Here is a 16,450-nt window from a genome sequence, read left to right on the forward strand (position 1 = left end):
ATAAAAATATATTAGTAAATAACGGACCATAGAGCATAGAGGTTTCTTCCCTCATTGGCTTCAACCTTAGCCAAATTCGTACCTTATTCGTCCAAGTGTGCGCTGAAAACGATTACAAGACTTATAACGAAAATTACTGGACTTGACTTGGAAACCACACATATGGAACAAAAGGCTCCAATTAAATTCAAAATTTTCAAAACTAAATTGGCTTTTTGGGAACAAATCCCATTTATCAATAGAAAGCAAACTGTTGTTGTACAAGACTGTTCTAAAGCCCATCTGGACGTACGGAATTCAACTGTGGGGAGTTGCTTCTACATCAAATATTGAAATTATACAGCGTTTCCAATCTAAAGTTCTCCGAAAGATATTACAGGCCCCATGGTATGTTCGTAATGAAGTCATTCACAGAGACACGAATATCCCTTTTGTTACTGAAGAAATTCCAAAGTTCTGCATCAAGTATCAAAACAAATTAAACTCTCATCCTAACTACTTGGCTATTAATCTGCTGGACAACAGTGACCATCAATTTCGGCTAAAAAGACATGATTTCTTAAACTTAGCTGATCGATTTTAAAGATGAACAATCTCTTAAATGTTTATGTTAATTAAGGTTAATGAACTTTGATTAACCATGTCCTTAAGATTTATCATCAATTTACTTATTGTTTGTTGTATATAAACAGATTGTAAATAAATGAAAGTCAAAAAAAAAAAAAAAAAAAAAAAAAAAAAAAAAAAAAAAAAAAAAAAAAAAAAAAAAAACTAAAGAAGTCATGTGACAGAAAGCGTATTTTCAACAACCCTAACCTCAAACCATAAAGCAACGTTTCGTAAACCATAGAGTAATGTACAAAATTCTCAAACCAAGAGTAACGTAAAAAAATTCTCTAACCTCAGAGTAACGTATTCTCTAACGTATTGTAAAGCCATAGATTAGGTAAACATATTACTCAAATCGAAGTACAATTTCTTCAAAATAATAGAAGTACTCATCTTTTTCAATATTTAAATGAATTTCAAGTTGACCCCCGCCTTTCAGATAAAAATTTATATTATAAGGCTGACTTAACCTACCCTAACATAATAATGCATTTTAATAGGAGGTCAATTACGGAGAATGAGTAGAGACAAAAAGCCCAATTTACTTTAACCATTACGAGAGATTACGATTCAAACAATAAGTGATCCTTCTTATAATGTTTCTGGAAGATTTCAAACACCGTTAAAGATAAAAAGAGTAGGGCATCAGTGTCTAGTAAGGAACATTTCTATGTAGGTGTCACTTACAGTTGAATGCTGATAACTGTGGTCTTGCAGGTTGGGCTTGGGTCCCAGCTGTATTTTCAGCCGTCCTATAGCGACGATAACCATTTTAAAATCACTTGAATAAGAATCCCCAATGTCACTTTGATAATAAAACTATTTGGATATAAAAATAATAAAATACACCTTTTAAAGGATAATCACAGTTTATCATATCGTTAGTGTTGGAATCACACACAAAAGAAATATAATTAATATACGACACTTGACGAACTAAACAAATGCGAATTGAAAATTTTTACTTGACTCAAGCGCGTGATTGTCTTAAATCCGATTAACCCGATAGAGGACTCTTACAACACGACGCGACGTGACATTTGTGCGCGTGCTCACAAGAAGAAGAAGACATCCTCTGCCCACTGAAACTCGTGGTCGTGGACTGAGGAGGACATCTTGACCTCGACCTTGACCTTGACCATCGTTACACAACACAAGACAGTAATTGTCCGAGACAGGCCGTCTTGTCTTGTCTTAACTTCCTGCCTCCAGACAATCCGCAAGTCATATTTACTACGGTAGGTTTTGTTTATTGTAGACTCCACGGCCTAATCAGAATTTCATACTGCATCGAACCACTGCAGAAACCGACAAGAGGAACGATCGTGTTTCCTTCCTGTACTACGAGTGTTTCACATTGGCTAATTATAAAAAATAGAAAAACATTTTAAGTTCAGTAAGAGTTGTTTTTAGCATCTTCAAACTTGTATTTTTCTTTATTAACATTTCTATTGTAATATAAGCTTCATAATGTAAAATACGAACTGAAACGGACTTAACTTGTAAATCACACTTTTCTGAAACTGCTTGCTTTACAATTAAACAAGCCATCAATACGGGTACAATCTTTTACTGTCAGTTTAACAGCTGTCCTTTCAACGTTTCAGAGATAAACCGCCGAGTACAAAATAAAAGAGTATAGCCTACAGGAGAGGCATCTAGTGCCAGTCGTTCAGATCTAAACGGCTCTCCAGATAACACTTGTAGCCTTAAGTTATTTAAAAAGTCGTTTCTCTTTTCTCCTACAAACACTAAATTTAACAGATAAAATTACAACTAGATCAACAAATAAGAGATGTGGTAAATGTTTAATTTGGCAAAGTTAATATGAGCAGCTGGTGTTTTATTCAAATTTACTAATGTATACTTAAACTTAGCCCTTTTGAACAGCATTTCTCTGACTCTCTGCACTTTATCAATGAACATTGTCAGCTGAGATGTAACAAAACGCCTGTATGTCTGACATATTAATTCATTCACAAAAACAAATAAAGTTGAAATGAGAAGTCCTATAATGTTTGTATCTGTTAATTACCGGCATCGTGAATCATCTGAAGCAATGAAGTAAGAATAAAAGTTACAAAACTGTTTAGCGTGTCTTTTATTATTGGCAGAATATTTTTCCAGTTCTTACTCTTAAGTATAAGTTATCTGAGGTGAAATATCGTCACAAACTATTTCATCATTTCATTATCTTTTACTCGTACATGGTTGTTTCAAACATGTACAGATAATTTCTTTGTTTTATATTAATGATCTTAATTCTTCTAATCTAAGAGTTCTAACTGTCTGTTTTAAGCCCTAGCCTATTTAAACCTTTATGCAGATTAATCCTAATGCAGATTTACGCATTTAGTATCTTAATTTTACCACTTTTTAAACCTTATTAGTTTCGTGAATAAGGCCTAACTGCAGGGCCAATGAGGCCTATTATTACCAAATGTCGGAACCATTGAAAACTAACGGAAACTCATAACTTAATAGGAACATAAGCTGAAATAAAACTGATTGGTTTGATCTTTGATTCTGTACCAGTAAATGAGGAAATATTGCATCCAACGCTAAAATATGTTGCACTTGAAACGTTGTACTTGTGTGCTGTCTGGCGGCAAATTAAGCACACAGCAATTATAAATAATGTATTAGAGAAACTATTAAACACGCGTTGTATTGATTAAACTTTGATAATGATAAAATACTCAACATCTTAAATAATAGAAATGGGGTAACCACTATAATATTATAATGGATTAAACCCTGAACAAAATATTTAGTGTAACAGTGATATATGCTTTAATTTAAGAGAGACTAGCTTTACCGAAACAAATTTCAGCCACGCAATTCTCATATGGATGTAAGGTTTCTCTTTGGATAGTCAAAGGTTTTATTAAGATCATTGCAGCTGACTTGAAAATATGCTTTATCTGTAAACATTTCAATACAGTTCCGACTATTATTATATTATTGAGAACGGAAATAAAATGTAATCCATTTTTCCATGAATTTCACACACAATTATCCGAATTACGGAGATCTCCAACTCAAAATAAAGCTCCGGCCTGAAACAAATGATTGCAGATTGTACAAGTGTAAGCACGTATTCACCTCAAGTTCCGTGACGAAGGACCGCCCGATGATGAGGCGGGTTGTTGTGGAAGATTACGTCAGCCAGAACTGCACGATTCACTCTCTTCATCTCCGAAGCCGCTGGTGGTCGTTAATGCGCAGGCGCACCACAGTTTGCAATTATCGCGATTCAGTGTTGTACCTGCGACTACGCGACAGAAGACGTCCTCTTACTGAACATAGTTGTGGGACTAACAGACTGTCCCAGCAAGTTTAAACAGGGCTTAATGTTTTGTAGTAGAAATTATATGAGATCTTCGTTGAAGTACCAAAGTGAATGTTGCCAAATGCCTTCCTTGGATGAATCATAAAGAGTCAAAGCAAAGGCATAGTTACAACTGATAATAAAGAGTAACCGTTACTCGTCTTTGACACACTTATTTTCCAAGATTCCATTGAAAAATGCTCGGAAAATCTTTTGAGACTAATGTTTGTTAATTTGGTACACTTTTCCAGTTGTACCTGATTTATTTTTAGGAATGCGTCATTATTGATACTAAGTGATATTTACAGTAACCTCTCAAATTAATGAAATTAACAGAGTACTATTTAAAACATAGTTAATCATTACCATAGTATTATTAGGTATTAAACCTGTGTAGTCAATAACACCAGCAGTTAGAACTGTAAGAAAATTAAAACCAAATAAGGATAACACAAAATTTATATTGAAGTATAATATAACTTCCGTTTCAGCCTGGCCTATGGACTGAGGTAGATTTCTATTTCTTGTTGCTATTTACAGTATTGTATCGGTTATTTGTGTAACAGGTCAAATTACGACATTTGAATATTCGCGGGGAATTGGCAGACTGTGACGTCAATGAATCGGCAGACTGTGACATCAGTGAATCACATGTTGTCGGAATTGAGATTTATTTAATAACGAAGACATTTATTGAACTTTATACGGGAAAAGATTTGATTAATTAAAATGAAGTAAACATAACCAAAATTCGTGTTTTACAAAAACATTAAATAGAATTACGCAGAAGAGCCAATTGTGGTATGAATGACTTGTAAATTTATGACGTCATAAAGCACATGTTGCTAAAAATTTAAATAAAAAGCTTTGAAAAATTAATAAAAAGAAAATAGAAATACTTAAATTGATTAATTATAGTAAACGTGATAAATTTCGACAATTATAAGAAAGAATTAAATTAAATTTATTCGTGAAGACGCTGATTTGAACGAGAGAAGTGATGAGTGTTGTTTTGAATCAGTATCCGTCGTATTATACGGAGATTCGTTCTTCTACCATCAGACTCGAAGCAAGGAGGTTGTGTTAGTTCTCCTGGGAAAGTAATGATCTGTTGTATAGTATATTGAAATTTAATCAAGGATGGGATATTGTTTAGACTGTTAAAATTATCAAAGCACTGCAAGGTGAGTGAGTTTATAATATTGTTGAGAGTGTGACATTTAATAAACTAATCTCGTGGTCACTTGCTTTGACTTTCTTTAAATGTCCCTTTTACAAAAAGTGTGGAGTGATGTTAAATTTTGTAATTATTACTTAATATATTTTGGAACCCTGACATACACACAGACTTGTCTCTGGTGATAACACCAGAGATATTCAAATCTAATAATTTTTGAGTAATACGAGGAAATACAGCTAGCATTGGGCAAGATGGCGACCGATACTATGATGAACAACATGGTATAACAACGTGCCACTGGTGACAAGGCGCGTACAACTACATGGTGAGTGAATAATTCTAAAGAACTGACTTTCAGCAAATTATCGTAACCAATGTGGGAGTGACACATAGTAAATTGGTGTTATAACCTGGGACTCTCATCAAATTTACACTCGCATCAAATTTGACCTACATCAATAGGCGCAGCAACGAGGGGTCCTCATCAAAATTGACATCTCATCAAATTTGGCTTACATCATTTGCTTATAAAACTTTATTCTTTTTCAATCATATATAATTATGCCTAAAATATGTTAAACTTCATTCCAATTATCAGACAGTTTTCTATTTGAAAAATAATCATCAAAGATTGCAGTTATCATTAACACTTTTACAACGACAACTAACATGGAATGATTCTTAAAAACGCGTTGTACAATCAATTATAGTGCTTGCTATTGGCGTATGAAGAACCTTCTTAAAATATATGTGATACAAGTATGCATTTGGTAATTGGGGTGGTGTCATACTCAGTGGTTCATTAAATGAGATATGAAAGAATGTTTGAATGTCACGACCCAGTTTCAACAGACAGAATCTTTTTCGAAAAGCTGTGCCTTAGGGAATAGAACTGTACAGTAAGAGAAAAGAAAAAAAAAACATGTTTTCAATTCCACTGTGAAAGGAAAGGTAAAGGAGAAAAGCAGGTAGATCTTGACGTACTTTATTGGAGTATCACTTTGATAGAACCTTTGGGGTGGAGATGGAGCTGGTTGATTGCCAAGTAGTTCACTCCCCCGGCTGCAAGGGTGGAAGTGACAGTATTTAACAATCTACAAGGGAATACTGACAATCAGTCTCTTCTCTGGGAAGTTCGTCAGACCGCCAGTCTCTCGCTCCTACTAATCGATACACACTCTCTCATCTCGGTAAGTGGTTTGGTCTACTACAAGTAGTGGTCACGTGATCCTGTCAGGAATGTCGTCTCTGGTGGTAGTATTGTTGATGAGGATGAGAAAAGTAAGCAGTAAGCATGTCTCGCCACTGAGGACACTTTCTAATTGACAGACGTGCGTGCGAGTGCGTGTGTGAGCGTCTTCGGAACCAATAGCAAGGTCTTCTGGATATTATATCTCCTGTTGTGGAGAAACTTGCCTTTTCTTCCCACCAATTTTGGTTTATTATCATTTTTTGATTGTTATTTGAAGGAAGACGAACTGTAATATGGTCTCTTTCTTATATAGCCTACATACTTAATGTTGTCTCTAAACAGATACGAGGAACTTAATTTGAACTAAAAAGATATACTTTTAACGTCAATAACATTTTTTATCAAACAAACGTGCATTGAACAGAAACCCAAAAGAATGTAATGTTTAATGTTTCAACAATACAAAATTCGTATAAGGGCAATCGGACATAAAACATTATCTTTTAGCGAAAGCGGATATGGTGGTAGAAACTAACGATGTCTGCCACATCCACAGCAGTTATGTGGATGGCTAAATTTGGTCAACCTAAATAGTTATTAGTATTCAACAATTAAAAAATCCGAAGAATAATAGTCATGAATAGGCTACGTAACGGAAAGGCCGCTGACATTTATTTATTACAACTAATTAAACCGTTCACCCTAGTTCATCAGCTCAGCACCGGGTTTGGGACAACAACTGTATTCAACGGCATCTCTATCCCAACAGCTTACCGCGGAATTTGGGGGAAATTACCTTCACCGTCAAATATATCTCACTAACCTAGCAAAATTGAGTAAAACTATATTCATCATCAGCCTTTATCTTAATATCTCATCTAGATCGAATTCAAAATCTTATGCAATTAACTGGTAAGCAGATGGTTTTACACATGTTACTTATTTTGATAATGAATATATTGTTTAATTTAATAATATATGTTAGTATCGATTAAATTACTTATGCTACGTAGTGACGCCACCGTAGCAATAATACTGTACGTATTCAGTATTCAGTGTCGTTCCTTATATTTATTGTAGATAAGAACATTGGAGCAGACAGCAATAACGTGTAGGCCAGATACAGTGTTTCAGTGATACATGATATACAAGGTTTACACATTCGTAAAATAAAACATTGAGAAACATCCCAACTAAACTTTTAATGTGATTAAGTGCACGTATACAACACATTTTTGGTTAAAACGTTTCACACTTAAATATACGTTGATTAGATTAGAATCGGCACCGGTGTATATTTGCTACAACGCAACGTAGTCACGGACAGGTCTAGCGAACCACAGTTGGGTAGCAGTTGCTCATCAACAATGCAAGACTAGTGCTACACTCAACTGACCCAGTATCACACAACCTGCCGTGGCCAGTATTAAATTTTCTTTTTCTATTTCATTTTTCCCCGATGCGACTTCGAGTTTCTTCACCATTTAGCAACTTTGTACACATAGACATAAATTCACATGAATACATAAATTCATTTTTGTAATGGAGCATGTATAAACAAGAATTAACTTGAGCTATTAGTTGACTATGCTGACAAATTAGTAGGGATTGAACAACTATGTTGAAGTGTAATTTTATATATGTATAATCAATAAATCAGGGCTGTAGATGGATAATAAAACGTAACAGATCTAAAAATATAGTAAATGAAGTTCAAAACAACGGTTATTGTTTCATATAAACAGGAAAACATCATAGAGTTGCCTAAAAAAATGTAATTTTCAAACAACTATTAATATTTAATGCAGTGGCCCAATACAAATTCGAAACAAATCATTAAAAGTACAGAACAATAATATTACAATATCAGCTATTTTTTATTATTGTTCATTTCATTTAAATGCGCTGTAGTTATTTAAACACAGTTCTACAACATTATTTAAATAACCTGTCTATTATTAGAAAAACGTATATATTTAATATACGTTATATATATATTTTCACTATACAAAAAGTGCCGAATCTTTTCAAAAATGAACTTAGGAACAAATCATTCAAATGCTGTTGTGCTCTTATAGATGTATAGGCACTTCATTTTGATACATGTTTTATTTATAATAACATTGGTCTAATTTTAATGTAACAAACTAATAAAGAATAGGTAGGGAGTGTGTTTTCAGTACAATTCAAAATGTATTTTAATTTTACAGCCATTATGATTTTATTTATTGTATAGTAAAAAAATAAACTTCATAACCACGAGTTGTTTATTTACTAATGGATGATTTATTCAATGTGTTCACATACATTCTTGCGGCCAGAAATGCCGTTTATAAACAGACCATGTGCCAAACTAGGACCAGGGTCCATTAATCTACGAAAAAAAATCACAAAAACAACTATTTAGAAACGTTTTTTAAATTCCGTTAATTTTGTGTTGTTTTAGGCCACACAAAGAGTGAGCAAGTAGGAACTTTTCTTTTTCTTCCCTTCCCATTTTGGTTTGGCTTCCGGTCAGTTCACTTTAGACGGCTACAACTTAGTCCCTAATGGCGACCGTTGACGCGCAGGGTCACAATGTTTCGTTACAGTCATCTCAGTCACTAATTTCATCCCTCTCGCAATAAGGGTTCAAATTTATGTATAAGTTTTTCTGAAGAATTCATCGTCTAGTCAACGCTTCCAAACGGCGACCCTATTCTTTCCCTATTGAACCACCATAATAAGGTCTATAATCCAACCAAGTCGTCTTAGTCTTCAATCCTCGTCGAAGATGTTAACGCTTACTTTGCCGTTTAGCTCGAAACAAAACCGAATGGGCAGGATAAACTAAAATGTTAAGACTTATCAGTCAAAAAAATCAATCTGACAAAAAATTACATGACACCACGTACTAGTTAAAAATATCATATAAGTACTCTTCGCAGTATTTCTGATCAAACATGTTTGTTTATTAGTCACGTCTCAGTTAACAACAAGCCCAATGTTAAAGTTTTACAATATTTTACCATAATCATTTATGAGTAACCCACTTTTGTGGGTTAAAGGGTGGTTCCAAGCTAGATTTTGAGGGCATTTTGCGTATTAGCCCTCAAAATATTGAGGAATATTGAAAGTGTATTTCGAAAACTACTGACCCTGTCGTAATGAGATATCATGTTATATTTTAATTTGTTATGATAAGAACGAATTAGTACAATAAATCCTCAGGAGTAGAGTGATTTGAACGTAAACTAATACAGTAAGAGTAAAATTATTCTTACTAATATTATTTGTAACATTTGTCATCGCTAATGACACAAAACAATAACTGGTTAATCATGTAACAGAAAACAGTTAAAACTGGTATATTTATTTTCTTGTTTGATTAAGCAGTTACCCGATACCAATACTCGAAACGTAGTGTTGAACGATGGCAATTAAATGACAGAAATCCTCTTACCTTTCCATTTCTTCTCTTCGTCGTTAATGAGATTTAAACAAAGCTATTTAAACCTTGAAACCTTACTAATTAGTCCTGACCGGTATTGACCTCGTTGGGTTTTATTAAACTTCGAGAGTAGGCGAGAAATTATTTTGAAAGGGTATAACGTAATAAAAGAATCACGATAACAGGTCGTAATAAATATTTAATATATAATAAAATGAGCGTTGAAATTTATTCAACAAAATGTAAAGCTATTAACAAGCTCATGAATAGCGGAATTCCTATTATGAATATTGGATTAAGTTATAATGAAAGTGCCCGCGTACCAGTTTTAGTCGTAATCATCTTTGTTACGATTTAAGCTTACTAAAGGCTGTTTTCTGGTACAAAAACGTACACTCCTGATCCATTATATACCACTTAAAAACCCAATTTAACGAAAATGTAGAAACAGGCTCAAATTACTTTTTATGGTTCGCAATCTTAAATATGAGGTAATTCACTAACATCCGTAACTCAATGATAAAGAAAAGTTCAAGTTTATTTCATAGTTTGGCTTGGAATTACACCTTTAGCATTAAGAACAGTAAAACGAGTGATGAAAAATATTTAAAATATACGATATAAAAATTCTCTGAAAAATGTATATCGTTATAGTTTTAAATTAAAAATGTATGTCTTGTATCAAAATAATTAAGCAGCCTTTGACCTAATTTAACTAAAGGTTATCTCCAATGCAAGACCGTGTAGGACTCTCAACAGTTGTAGGCTATATCCCTAGTACCTCTTGAATTATACTGAGAAAAGTCTAGACGTTTTCCTCTATGCAACCTTTCTGAAGACTGGAATATGGAATACAGTGACTCAGTGTCTTGTATGATTCACTGTCCAAATTGAAAAGGGAAAACAAATAACAATGCCACTTTCCTTGCACGTACAGTAATACAGGGAAGTAGCTGTGACGGTATATCGACGAAATGGAAACTACAGTGGGAGCGGGGACCTGGAGGTGACTCACGATTATCGCATATCGATGATCACGATCACGACCGCGACCGAGACGCGTGGTCACGTGGACAGTGAGCGAGGACGGATCTGCAGAGGAAGGAACATCGAGAGGTGGACAACGGCAAGAAGGAAACGAGCAGAGGCCGAAACAATAAGCTGTAGGCCGCAGGCCACGGTGGACTGGCCTATTGTCTACGGGATGAGGTGGCGACTTGACTTATAATGACCGAGACACAGCCGCTATTCTCCGAGAAACATTATTGTATAACTTCACTCCACCGAGTTTCCCCCGGGTAGGGTTGGCCTTCAGTTAACTCCTCTACTTTTTGGACCTGAGTACAATAACTGGCCAAGTGAAACTACGCACCTTGATTAAAAATACAATTGGAACAAATTCATTTAGATACTACCAAAGGATATATTGGTTATATGTAGTTACATAATAAACATGGAATTCTAGTCGGGTCATATACTTCTAAAAAAAATTTAAAATGCGAAACTGTATCATAAGAATTATGTTTACACTCAAATAATGTAGGCCTACCTGTTTTTCAGAACTATTTGTATTTTTACTTCAATTTATTTACATTTTTGAAATACTAAACTTTCAAATAATTCCATTCCTATTATAATATAAAAATAAAATATTACATTATTATGTGGATAGACTAACAGTTTACGAGCAGGGAAAGTTTTATGCATCATTGAATTATACAATTGATTCTCACAAAATTGAGCTTCTATTGCCATTGTTTAAGAATACATTACAACCTTGTAGACCAGACCAAGCATATTACTGAACTGAAGAGTATTTAAATGGAAAATACTATATTTTGTATTAGTTCGTAGTTTTTAGATTCGTTTATTCTATATCTTGCTACATTGTATTTACTTCAGGTTTTAAATCCTAAGTATGTTTATTTGTGCGATGCCCTAGATTTTCAATTCAAATGTATATGTTACACTCAAACACCGAATTCGGACAATGTCCGAAATTTTTACTCTCACTCCGCGATGTGACAACGTGAATTACCCACGTCGCGTATTGAGCATTTTTTTCGGACATTGGCCGAAGCGAAATACCCAGAACGCGTTGTGGGTATGCGAAAGTACTCAAGAGACGAAATAAACACGTTCATCGGAGATTGAGCAAAACCATAATACCCATAACCCGACGTGGGTAATCTAATTTGCCCACGTCGGGTTGTGGGTATTTGTAATTTGCGCAAAACGCCGAAAAGCCTCCAAACACAACCATACCATACCCTACACTAATTCCATTATAACAAGTAAAATAAAATCAAATTTTCCTTGAAATTTCCATTTAATTTCAATCAAAACAAAAACTAAACAGTAAAATACAAGTATCTTATTATTGAAAATAGAAAAAAAAGTTATTTTTCACACATGTACCACTTTCAATGTTTATTAAAGTTCTTTTCAGAAAGTAATTCACTTTAATTGTTAGCACAAGAAGTGCTAACCGTGACATTTAGAATTGCATTTTAAATTTGATTTTACACATTTGCAAGATCTGCCCGAACACTTCTTCTTGCATCCACATCTGATGAAACCTTGTTTGGACCCGGATGACTTCATTGCTTCTTTACGGACATTGAGCTGTTCATCAGGTACATCGATGTTATTAATAAATTTATTAGGAGCTACCTGGAACTGGTTTGTCTGGAAAACTGTTTGTCAAGAACTCCATGCTTTGTACCAAGGTATAGGAATCATCGTTCTTATTTATTACAACAGCCATTACATTTCTTGGAGCTAGTCGGGCCCGGTCGACATCAGGAATGTTTACCAAAACGTTATCGCCGACTGAGACTGGAGTTAATTTTCTTTCAGTACGCTTTAACATTTTGGCTGCCTGACTTTTCAATGCAGTTACACAGTTTTCTCGTATTGTGTCTATGGCAGATTTTCTTGAGCAAAGAGTGCACAAAGGTAAGCCTAGGTCTTCGTTATTTAAAACTTCATAATGTATGTGCTGACCACATTCAAAACAGCTGTTTGCTTTGTCACAATCTATTGCTTTGTCACAATCTATTGCTTTGTCACAATCTATATTACAGAGTTGTTAAGTTATCGCTGGACATAGTTTCTTTTTCTACGTGTTCATTGTTTTCTACAGTCCTTGTCAAAATCTCCGAAGCATCTTCATCCACAGCATTTATTTCTTCGTTGTCTTCTTCATTAAAAACTTTTTTCAAGCTTAGAGAACTCTCCTTCTAGTTCTTCCTCAGTAGTTATTTTTTTTACGACGTCGGCTGTCAAAGGGGAATCTAATAATCTATTTTTCTGTGGTGAACCAAAACATTGCCTCATAAGGGGTTCTCTTGATCCCACTGTGGTAACTGTTGTTCTTAGTATTCTGAATGATCCTGAGACCATTTGCCCATCCTGAGGTGTTGTTATCAGTCATCCAAGCCACAAGACTATCTCGAACGTCTTGATTGGCCCGTTCGACAGACCCTTGACTCTGCGAGTGTCTTGGTTTTCCATGTACTAGTTTTATGGCACTCCATTTACTGGCTAGGTTCTCGATAACCTGAAAACCCGTACCATTACCATTACAAAAATACTAAAATTCTAGGGTGGAATCTTTTCACTACAGTAATTTGTTTTTACCACTTACCCGGTTACAAAATTCCCGTCCATTATCACTGTGAAGTATGTATGGAGCCCCAAATAAGCAAAATATATCCAAAAGGATGTCGGATACTTCATCAGCAGTTTTAGTTTTCAAGGGACGTAGAACAACAAACTTGGTGAGATGATCTTGATAATTAAAGGATAAACTTGTATTCGCCGTCAGGCTCTGATTGCATATCAATTAGATCCACCTAAAATACAATAAAAATACATAAATCGACTCAACATAAATGTTTATGTCAACTATACCCATATACCTCATTATAACAACTGCCATTGCGTAATACGCTTAGGTATTTGTCAGCAAAGGAAAACTGTCTTATTTTAGAGAAATGCTATGATATCTTACCTGGCAGCGTGAATTTAATGCTGTCATAAATGATGGGTTTAACAACAACCAGCCCTTTACTTTTTGACTTTTTCTTAAGTGCGCAAGGTTCGCAAAGATCCAAATATATTTTAATTACCTCCCTGGTAATGTTACAAACAAAATTTCTTTTTTAGCTCGGCTTCCATAGCTTTTTCTTTTTTTATGACCAACTCGTAAGTGAGCTGAATGAATTGTGTCATACATTTGATCAATGCGACAGAAATATTTTATATCTGTCATTTCTTCAGTTGTTTTTTCAATCAACATTTCTTTATCGCCAATGTTTATGACATCAAACCGATTGATTCGGCGATAATCTTTAGACATCAAGGACTGACCATTTTTCCTCTTCTGTTTTTGCCTCCTTTACTTCGCTGATAATTTCTTCATAGCGTGGCTCCTCGATAATAAAATTTCGACTTGTGAGACCATTCTTCTTGGACATCAGATCTTCCAATTTACTGTGAAATGATTCCTTCATTTCAAACAAAATCACAAAACACAACAGCACTTTAAAATAAGTCAACACACGCCACTTACGCACAGAACAAAGAAAAACTGCTTGTGTATAACGACAGTGCACTAATGTCAATGAAAATAGACAGTAGGCCTATTTGTTGCTAACAGTGACGATAGTGGGGGGGGGGGCGCATGTCTCGACCTGCACGTCTGGACTGTGGGAAACGGATTTCGGCGTTTGCGCAAATTACAAATACCCACAACCCGACGTGGGCAAATTAGATTACCCACGTCGGGTTTATGGGTATTATGGTTTTGGCTCAATCTCCGATGAACGTGTTTTATTTCGTCTCTTGAGTACTTTCGCTTACCCACAAACGCGTTCTGGGTATTTCGCTTCGGCCAATGTCCGAAAAAAATGCTCAATTCCGCGACGTGGGTAATTCACGTTGTCCACATCGCGGAGTGAGTAAAAATTTCGGACATTGTCCGAATTCGGTGTTTGAGTGTAACATATACACTTGGTCTAGAAGTAAAATCCAATTTCTATGTGTAAGCATTTAAGCTCTACATAATAAAAACCGACCGTCTCACACACACATATAATAGGTACATCTCCGTTAAACAACTCTGTAGTCACTTTATACAAAAAGTTCTATCTGTATATTGTTAACTAACGCTGGTTTCACTTCTATTTATGTTGCTGATTGTTGTTTTAAGTATGTCACTATAAAAATTGTGATTGGAGGAAAAAAATTCATTTGAAGTTTTTATTCTACAGTTTTGATTTCAACGACAATTAGCTCGGTTGACTATCAATTTCTTACTTATGAGAAATTATTCAATCAACTTCAAGACAAACTATGATGTGTGCTTATACAATTAAAATTGGCTCACGGCTACTGGACTATTAATTATCAATGGACTATTAGAACCTTCATGGACCAAAAGAAAGAAACAAAATGTATACATGATAATAAAAAATATTTATTTATCGACCTTCCATAATTTATAGTGATAATAATTTCCAACCCTTGGCAAAAGAAAAAACCCAGTCAAAAATTATAAATTCGAAACTATATTTTTCCACATAATATTTTTATAACTTATTAGTTGTTGGACTTTACCGTTAAGTTTAAAATTGTATTTTAATCGTTTTCTGTTTATATTAATTTATTATGCTTTAACCAGCGAAACGCTTTTAAAATAAAATTTTGTGGAAGTAATAAAAACGTCTTCAATACCAAACCAAACCACTCCATCAAGTAAATAACGCAGGAAAATGAAGATAACGTTGAAAGATTTTATCTTAACAGTAACATACCTTTTATTTCTTAGTGCTAATTTACAGATGAAAAATGAACCATTACTTAGAAATAGTAAAATATTAATATTACAGTTCAGACTAATATTGTAAACATATCGTGAATCCAACTGTTAAATAAATAACATCAAACTTATTAAAGAGCGCTGATTAAGAAAAAAACTCAGGTTATCGAACAAACGCTATTTCAAATAAATGATCAAATTATATGAGATAGGAAAATTCAGGATTACGAAGAAAATACTTTAATTATTCTTTAAGCATGTTAAGAAGTGAGTGAAATCACAGCAGTTATTCACCGAACTTATAAGGCTCCCTGACCAGCTTCAGTCAATAACAGGAGCTTCACACGCTATAGATTGCAGACTCGGTAAGAGGAGTTTGAAAGGGTTGTTCAAGCTCTTCAATTAGTCTTCTATCCACCAGGTTTATCTCAAAAGACCCCTGGATTCATTATCGAACTGAATGAATCAGAGATAGGTCAAACTGTATTCAAAATTCAGAGGCGGCGTATTAAACCGATTCATCACTTTTTTCGATACCTACCGTATCAACTTGAATTGTGTCATTGATCTCACAGGTTTTTATCTAGTTACATCAAATTATCATCTAAAAGCTGTGGTTTACAAAATCATTAATTAATTCTTTACATTAAAAAGTAGTTTGTTTTGTTAATTTACACAAAAATCCTACTGTAAATGTATTATTCCAAATAAATTCCTCTATTTTTTTAAAATTCTGGCATCAGAAAAAATGATGAAAATTGACAACACAGTCGAGATTCTCAAGTATGTATTTTTCATACAACAAACGAAACTTGAAGACTAATTTATAAATTAATTCCTTACGTACAAGTATCAATTCATGAACATACCTTGAAGGCTTGCCT

General features: G+C 34.3%; 1 protein-coding gene across 2 annotated transcripts in view; it reads right to left on the reverse strand.

Moving 5' to 3' along the window:
* Window positions 1–16,450, reverse strand: part of LOC124362858 (sodium- and chloride-dependent neutral and basic amino acid transporter B(0+)-like) — a 133,195-nt gene that overhangs the window by 57,708 nt on the left and 59,037 nt on the right. The window contains exon 1 of one of the 2 annotated variants that reach the window (XM_046817731.1): window positions 1,297–1,683. The exons of the other annotated variant lie outside the window; for it this stretch is intronic. Coding sequence (XP_046673687.1) covers window positions 1,297–1,380 — 84 coding nt within the window. The 5' untranslated portion in view covers window positions 1,381–1,683. Of the gene's footprint in view, window positions 1–1,296; window positions 1,684–16,450 lie in introns of those variants that run through there. 2 annotated transcript variants of the gene reach the window in all.

The sequence above is a fragment of the Homalodisca vitripennis genome, chromosome 1 (assembly GCF_021130785.1).
Source record: "Homalodisca vitripennis isolate AUS2020 chromosome 1, UT_GWSS_2.1, whole genome shotgun sequence".
In the NCBI taxonomy this organism is placed as follows: Eukaryota; Metazoa; Arthropoda; class Insecta; order Hemiptera; family Cicadellidae; genus Homalodisca; species Homalodisca vitripennis.